The sequence below is a fragment of the Pinus tabuliformis genome, chromosome Q (assembly GCF_031772625.1).
Source record: "Pinus tabuliformis cultivar Carrire ecotype Pingquan chromosome Q, CPIR1, whole genome shotgun sequence".
Taxonomy (NCBI): Eukaryota; Viridiplantae; Streptophyta; class Pinopsida; order Pinales; family Pinaceae; genus Pinus; species Pinus tabuliformis.
The window spans coordinates 1,130,893,341-1,130,902,198 of NC_142296.1; the positions used below are offsets into that span (position 1 = coordinate 1,130,893,341).

The following is an 8,858-nucleotide window of genomic DNA, read 5'->3' on the forward strand; positions in this document are numbered from 1 at the left end:
AATAGAGGATATAAAGTGTAGAGAGAAGTAGAAGAATTATATTAAAATCTCTGGCAGTAGGGCACATAGCATTCTAGAGAAATATGTGAGATGACACATCCCGACAAAAGAAGACAAAATGAGTGAAGCTACAGACATTCGACAATAAGGGGAGTAAGCCTCATTTAGTAGTATCCTCCAAACACAAAACCTACATACACTCCATATAAGAGACGGGCCTAAAAAATACTAACACCCACAAGCCATTTTAATACTCCCAATATTAAATTTCCCCAGAACTTCTATATAGGTAGTGGTCCATTTTAGTAGTTAAGCACACCAAAGAGATGAAGTTTATTGTTGGTGCACTAAGATGACTTTATAAATCAATCCTAATCCTACATTAATATGTCAACCTGGGATTCATTTTTCTATTTCAAGGTTGTAAGCACTATCTGTGCGATAAAAATTAGAGATTGGAATGCAGGTAATTAATCTGAACTAATCATTGCATAAATAATCAATTTCTTAACAACTCATTAACTCTTAAAAATGCAAAACATGAATTATCCAATGATTCGAAATTGAAAAGATAAATCAATTGCAAACTACTTTCAAACAAATATCTTAATCCATTATCCTAATGCAAAAAGGAAATCGACCTCAATAATGAAATCCACATGTATTAAAGGAAACTATTCAAATCATGCTAATCACGAGGAATATTCAAAGCTAGAAGTAATTACAGAAAGCATATACTAAGAGGAAACAACATTCATACACAAACTTAATTTATGTAAATTATAAAAATGATATTAACCGAACTATACGATTTACTCTACCTCAACCTGTAGAAGGAACAGCAATACGAATCTTGACAGTAAAGCGTAAAAATCATAATACAAATGAGCAGTAAGTCTTCTTGTGACCGGGCCCAAAGCCTCTAGAAGAAATTGCTATAAAAACTCAATACACGGATTTAATGTGAAACCTCAAGTCTTTCATTAACTATCAAAAAGAAATTACAAAATCACTTCAACCCTTAAGGTTCAATCTGCATTCACAGTCTTGCTGGAATTTTACAATGATTACAAAAGTTACTTTTCTTTTTTATTTACTAGCGTTATATATCTTCTATGAAATGCTAGCAAAATCGGAGCTTATCCTGAGGATCAGAAGATCCTCAGGATTGCTCGCCTGAACAATCAGATTTCCACATCAATCCTATGTTTTTCCGCTGCCTTTAGCGTGGTCCGCACAACTATAACAACGACATCTTCCTTTCTTAGCATTGTTGTCTTATCCAAAATGAATAGCAATTGTCCAATCTAGTCATCCTCTGCACAAACAAGCGAAAACTTAGGCTTTTAATACTAAAATCATGTAATTTGTTCAACACTACTTTTTATTTTCTTTTCACGGTATTTCTTCAAGAATGTGCTCAAGATGAAAGTAAATTCATGAGAGTCATATGATTAATTAAGTAAATGAGGAGGAAAAACATACCTTTTTCACCACCCAACACTTACCAAAGAGCCAAAGTTTACCAAAGGTCAAGACCTAGAAGAGAAATCTCTACAACATAACATGTTATTTCATCCTTCTCTACCAGAGCAGATTCTCCCTTGTCATCTACCATTCTTAAATGTAATTTCATCTTAAGATGATTGCGAATGCTCTTGTTGCCGGGATATTGGATGAACCAACTAAGAACCTTTGTTAATATAACCATAGGTTATAGTTTGTTATGACCCCATTGTTTTGATTGGCCCATCCATCGATGATACATTAACCATAATATATATGGTTGCAACTCTCTTTATTATTCGCCTCCATATGACATGTTAATATATGATTTATAGCCATATGTCATATGGTTTGTAACTAACGCCTTATAATATTTATTGGTTTCTATTCATTTGACCATTGGTTATTACGCTGTAAGGTGTTCCCCTTTGAAAAGAATTGACCCAGCTGACTCGGTGTACGGATCTGAACCGTCAGATGAATTGTTAGATGATTGAACCATCGTCTGCCATCTGATTGAACCTCCATCATGGTTTACAGTTTCAATTGAATAGGATAGGTAACATCTAACCCCTCCAGTATGGTGTGCTTCACCTTCCATTTGCTCGGGCTTCTAAAACAGTTGTTGCAAGGCCCCTGTCCAGAGTTATGGTGGCTTGCAGAGTGCATTTTTTGCATGCTTCTCGTGCCAACAATGTAGCTTTGGCTCCCGATCATTCATCTGTCTTTATTACAACGCCATTTGCTAGGGTTTCTGAAACAGTGGTTGCAGGGCCCCTGTCCAGAGTTATGGTGGCTTGCAGAGTGTATTTTTGCATGCTTCTCGTGCCAGCAATGTAGCTTTGGCTCCTGACCATTCATCTGTCTTTATTCCAGCGCCTTCAAAGATGTTTTATTGGTTTCATGATTGACTTTCTCATTATATGGGTTTCTACTACAGTATCCAAAACTGCAGCTGCCCCCTATTGAGTGTGTCAAATTATTGATACAAAGCCAGGATGAAATGTTGAAGTCTGGACGTCTTGCTGAACCATACAAAGGAATTAGGGATTGTTTTGCTAAGACAATGAAGGATAAAGGTATCATTACGTTATGAAGAGGAAATACTGCAAATGCTATCCGTTATTTTCCCACTCAGGTTTTGAACTTTGCATTCAAGGATTATTTTAAGAGACTCTTTAATTTCAAGAAAGATAGAGATGGTTACTGGAAATGGTTTGCTGGAAACCTCACCTCTGGTGGTGCAACCGGTGCATCTTCTCTCCTTTTTGTTTATTCTTTGGACTAAACTCAAACTCGACTGGCTAATGGCTAATGATAACAAGGCTGTAAAGAAAGGAAGGGAGAGGCAATTTAATGGGATGCGTTCACCTTTCACAGTAAGAAAACCTTTTTTTCTTCAAATAAAACAATGATTTCTCACCTATTTTCTTTATTTGATAACAGTTTTTCATTTGTAGCTTCAAACACTCCAACCTTTAATTTTTTAAACTTTATTTTCACCTGCTTGTAGTGAGATTTCAGCATGCGAAATTGTGACCTAGGTAAAAATTATTAATATTTAATTAAGGGTTGATGAACAACAAAATCAATTAGTTACTGTCTCTTTACTGCTTGGAACCTGGGTCTTTAACTAACTCTAATTTATAACTAAGGATGGCTCGATTACACACAGACAGTTGCAAGTGATATTTCAAATTTATCAAAATGAAATGATAAAAAAATCAACGACTCTAAGAAAAAAAATTTGCATTTAGGTGTATTTCTATTATCCCTTTTGGTCATCTGTAAATCCTTCATTTTTCCATTTGTCTAACCTAATTTGATTTTCCAATTCAGTAAATGTCAAATCATTATTGTAACTATCACTCTATTCAGTCCCATAGGCATAGCTGGTGAAATCCCACTACTTCCCTGAATCTTATGTCTCTCATCACTTCAAATGCAGTAGAGAAAAAGGCAAGAGGGACTCATGGAATCCTCTATTGCGACGCAAGTCATTAGCTGCAAGGGTGAGAACAGAAAAGCAAACTTATACATATATGAATTAAATTCTTCAGGTCAAAGATTCTCATTTATGTAGTTAGTTATAAAGATCACCTAACCTTCTATGAACTACGTATCAGCTGGTGTAGTATGAGAAGCAGGGCAACACATATCTATCCAACAAATCCAAGTGGCTCCTCCCCAGGACAAAGAAGTACGAATCAAAATCACTCACACTTCTCTCTGTCATACTGATATTTATTTCTGGAAAGGAAAGGTACCACTCTCGTCATCTCATTTTTCATTCATTGTATTGAAGGTTCAGTTTCATTATCCCATTTTTCATTCATTTTATTGAGGGTTCACCTCCATCTTTGCTTAATGTAATGTATTTAAACATTGCAGGATGGAGGAGCTTGGTTTCCAAGGATTCTGGGTCACGAAGGTGTTGGGTATGTTCATTTTATATATGATATTTCAATTGCATAAGGGTAATTGAAGTGTATTTATAGATGTGTTGTGTCTTTAAGTTGATACAGGGAATTGACAAAATAAAATAAAAAATTGTTTTTTTAATCCCTTCCCCTGTTTCCTAGGATTTTGATGGTTAAAATGAATATATCGTTTCTTCATATGCCCTAGTTTTGAAATTAAGTATTGATTAGCTTTATCATTATGACACGTTATTCATCCAAATGTATGACTCACTCACGCAGGATTGTAGAAAGCATGGGAAGTGAAGTTACAGAGTTGAAAGCAGGAGATCATGTGATTCTGCAATATATGGCGAAATGCAAAGAATGCGAGCTCTGTCATCGAGGAAAGAACAACATCTGTCAAGTTTTCATATTCAACTTCATGATCAGAGTTGCTTACACTGACAAAAAAACGCCGATTCTTTGTCAAGGGAAAACCCATATGTCATTTCTTTGGGTTGTCCACATTCAATGAATATACAGTGGTGCATGCACCCTGTGTAGCGAAAGTGAATCCTGAAGCTCCATTGGAAAAGATCTATTTTCTTGAATGCGGAGTTTCGGCAGGTAGTATAATCATACATTCTCCACTAAAATACACCTAGACCTGAGATCCTTTCCCTGCAAAAATACAAAAAAGTAAAATGGTCAATGCATCATAAAATGGGGCCTAGTTTTTCATTTCAGGATTAGGAGCTGCCTGGAACGCTGGGAAGGTGAAGCCCGGTGATTCAGTAGCAATCTTTGGATTGGGCACCATTGGCTTGGCTGTAATTTTTCCTGAATATCTCAAGAAACAACTATACATACACATATTTAGATAAAGATTTTCTCTTGTGCTGCAGATAGTAGTTTGCATTCTGTGTCTTTCTAATTGCTATCTGTTGGGTATACGAACAAAGTCCCACATTGATTAGAAGTGGGAAGGATCATGGGTATATAAGGATGGACAAATATCTCCATTGGTATGAGGTCTTTTGGGGTAAACCCAAAAACAAATCCATGAGGGCTTAGGCCCAAAGTGGACAATATCATACCATTGTGGAGATATGTGGTGTCCAGAGCCCCTACAAGTGGTATCAGAGCCAAGGTTCGAAGTTAGCCAAATCATTGGAATGTTGAATGAAGGTGGTGAGCCCCGGTAAGCCCGTGGATGAGCTCGGTTAGAGCAAGCTCTCGAGACAGGTGGTGCTTCCATGTAAGGCGTGTGCTTCCAACGCATTGGAGCGGAGAATCCTGGTTGGTAGAGAGGGGAGAATCCTACGGATGGATAATCGTTTGAGGGGAGGCTTGATGGTCCTTTGTTCGAGGGGAGGATTGTTGGGTATACGAACAAAGTCCCACATTGATTAGAAGTGGGAAGGATCATGGGTATATAAGGATGGACAAATATCTCCATTGGTATGAGGCCTTTTGGGGTAAACCCAAAAACAAATCCATGAGGGCTTAGGCCCAAAGTGGACAATATCATACCATTGTGGAGATATGTGGTGTCCAGAGCCCCTACACTATCTACTAGTGAATCCTACATTGTTCAGGTTGCAGAAGGGGCTCGAATACCTGGAGCTTCCAAAATCCTTGGAATTGACATCGACCCACGAAAGGAAGAAATATGTGGGTTGGAAACCATACACAACAATAACTTCTATTACTAGAGTGTATATAAACCAGAATGCTTTGGGCTGATTCCCTTTAACTTTTTCACATGGGTATGGCTGTTCTTAAATTAATAACTGCCATTTTCTTTCCTAACAGCTAAACGATTTGGGGTCACTTAGTTTCTTAATCCATCCGATTTGGATAAACCCATTCAAGAGGTAATCTATAAAGTCTCCAGCACTAGTTCTTTTGGGTCTATAAGACTGGATTTAAGGGCATGAACATTACTGATGCTAATAACATGTTGGGATTTAATGAATACTGCATCTGTTACAAGTGTGACAATCTTAATGGGACCTGTGTTTTTTTGATGTAAAACAATAGATGACGAGGTGTTAATTAAAAATATGGGCCTACCCCTTTTTCTCACTACGTAAAATGCATTGTTTATAGCAGGTGATTATAGAGATGATTGAAGGAGGAGTATATTCAAGCCACGAATGTGTTGGAAGAGTCGAACTTATGCTCTGCGCACTTCAATGCTCTCACCCGGTCTCATTTTTTGTATCCTAAATGATTTTTCACGTTTCGTATGTTAATTGAAATTATTTTTCAATGATCCAACTAGGTGTTTACAAGAACATAAAAGACTAATTAAGTTTGGCTTCATTTATGATCACAATTTTGTTGTGGCTTCAACTGTGATCACAATTTTGTTGGGCATGTTTTGTGATTTGCGTTGCAGGTATGGGAAAAAATAATATATTGGAATCTTGACCATGCACCCATGGGGTACATCTCTCTCTTTTATGATTACTTGGCAGATCTCCAGACTAGGCCCTTACCTAAGCAAAGAAGCCCAATTCCAGTGAAATCAAAGAAGCCCAATTCTAGTGAAATCCTCAGAGACCTTATTTAATAGACTTCCTGAGCACTATGCCGCATATTCAAATGGGCTTAAAATTTCTATGAGCAATAACTGCATTAAAAGGGTCACTCCCCATTCTCAGAAACACCGAAGGCCAACCAAATGGAGAATCTGTTTTCACTGGCTTCTTCAAGTCTTTTATTATCTCAGGTTGTGTGAAGCCAGTCACACATTGAAAATACTGCACAACAAGTTGAATCCTATTGTAATCTGTACCATCTCTCCATGCACTGATTGCCTTCTCATAGAACATCCTATTGCTAAAACTCACAATACACAGACCACCGTGCCTAAGACTCATTCATAATTGGCTGTCCAGATTTCATTCAGGAATAGCATTTTCAGGAAATATGCAGATAAAGATTTTCTTGCAATTGGTGTCAGAGCTGATAGACTATTACTCCTTGTCTATGTAGGTAAGGGTAACCTGTCAGCTCAAGCATTAGCTCCATAATATATAATTCTTGATGTATTCTTTGTTGATGAACTATAAGATGCATTTTCCAAAAATGAAAGAAAGGCATGCTTAAAATTAACATGCCTAGAGATTCTGGAATGGAATACGAGCTCTAGCGCATATTGATGAGTCTAAAACCTCTGCTTATAATTCATGAGTCTGAAACCACTGCTTATAAAAATTTTCAATGGGTTTCCCCATTCCTCCTTTGGTAAAATAATCACAGAGACTGAGCCATGGAATCAAGCTGTGGCATTGCTATACCAATTCTGCATTGAATATTTTGGGCAAATCATATACATATATCTGCCTTCCTTTGCATTGTTTCTGACTTGGATCCTTCATGCCTGTAGGCATTGAGGCAAACCTAAAGGCATCCACTTGCATTTTCACTGCATCCATAGAAAATGTAGCATTATGTGCATTAGTTTTCTTCTTTCCCATTATGGCCCATTCACTAGATCCATTTTCAAATTTCTCCTGCGATGAAATCTCAATATGGGTAGTTGGTCTCTCCCGTTTCAGAGCCACTACTCCATGCCCATTAACAAACTCATTTAGCAATGGTGATGCAACATTCAAGCCATGTTTCGCCACCTTGAGACCTTGAATCTCATGGCCACCAAAATTAAACTTATCATCATGAAACAGAGTTGCTTGATCTAGGAAACATGTAGTGCTAGCAGAAACACAATATACATTCAATTTGTAGTTCAAAAAACAGAGATGAAGAACAGATGCAAGTAATAGGGTTGTCATAACCCAAAGACATATAAGAAGCATTAAGAACAATAGGGGCAACAACAACACTCTGTGTATTACAGCCCCCATACACTTCATCCCAAATCCTGATCCTTCCACATTCTTGCTTCTCTTTCTCTGCTTCCCCATGGTTGCGGACCCATGGATCAGCAAATCACACACCACATTTATTATAGCAAGGGTACCCTCTTTATCTTACTGTCAAAACCATACCTTGAAGAGACAAACACCGAGTCCATTCAATATAGGTTTCAACGCATGTTAACACTACTTAAAAACTATGACTGTTCAACCTTAGGAAAATGGATGTTTGTTTCCATTTCTGAAGATTTAAACTACAATGAGAATTATAACAGCAGCTTCCACTAACCCAATCTTTATGTTGTCAGTGCTCCATTTTTTTATGTAGTATTTTAACTGTCGCCCTAGAAAGAACAAAAGTAAGTGGAAGAGGAGATCGATTATTTTCTCCAGTAACACCTAATTGAAAATTTGCATTGGGTTTTATTGTTTTAATCTCTTCATGTAATTATTTTCCCTGTTATTACTGATATCTACCTATCCCATGGTATGACTTGCAGGACTGATCGATGGTTGGCGTTGTGGATTCTCTGTTTTTGTTGGGTGCACATGGATACTCTGGCCCATTATATGCTTTCTATATGGCTTTAGATATACAGTTTTGATAGTTTGTATCTGTTGAATGTTGTAGCAGTTAGTATTTGTATATACTTAGAATGTCGAACATGGAGACATTTGAAAAGGGATATTTTGGATATTTTGAACATCGAATTATGTACTGGTTTTTCAATATAATAAAAAATCCATTGATTTTTCTTTCCTGAGAAAAAAGCCTCCTCTTTTAACTAAGGTTATGTGATAATCCAACAAATGTTGGCCAACAGTGTGGGAATCTATGGGTTAAGGCTATGAACACACTGAGAAGTGATGCATGATGCTAAACCCTAGGATGTAGACTAAATAAACTCCTAATCATGTGGATGATTGAATGACATGCATGAGGCTCAACCCTAGGATTTAGACTTAACAAACTCCTAATCATATGGATGATTGAATGGCATGGGCACCAAAATATAGAAGGGTCACCATGCTAGGGAACTAATGAAAGGAAGGTTGTATGTCT

The 8,858-nt window shown here is 37.2% G+C and overlaps 1 protein-coding gene and 1 pseudogene across 1 annotated transcript; one reads left to right on the top strand and one right to left on the bottom strand.

The window, feature by feature from the left end:
• The first annotated feature begins 3,478 nt into the window (after positions 1-3,478).
• LOC149223519 (alcohol dehydrogenase class-3-like) lies at positions 3,479-6,140 on the top strand (annotated as a pseudogene).
• Positions 6,141-6,514: 374 nt separating this feature from the next.
• Positions 6,515-7,843, bottom strand: LOC149223520 (uncharacterized). Its single transcript, XM_089387931.1, has 3 exons — positions 7,786-7,843; positions 7,320-7,614; positions 6,515-6,785 (listed from the first exon to the last, which is right to left on the bottom strand). Exons 1-3 carry the CDS (start codon positions 7,841-7,843, stop codon positions 6,515-6,517), a joined length of 624 nt encoding a protein of 207 aa, XP_089244057.1.
• Positions 7,844-8,858: the final 1,015 nt, after the last annotated feature.

Bases quoted from the DNA above. Each gene is read 5' to 3' on its own strand.
- LOC149223520 (XM_089387931.1), bottom strand. From the start codon at position 7,843: ATGGGGAAGCAGAGAAAGAGAAGCAAGAATGTGGAAGGATCAGGATTT. The intron at 7,615-7,785 runs GTATGGGGGCTG...CATGTTTCCTAG, and splicing joins ATCAGGATTTGGGATGAAGT to ATCAAGCAACTCTGTTTCAT. The intron at 6,786-7,319 runs GTTTGCCTCAAT...AATGAGTCTTAG, and splicing joins ATGCAAGTGGATGCCTTTAG to GCACGGTGGTCTGTGTATTG.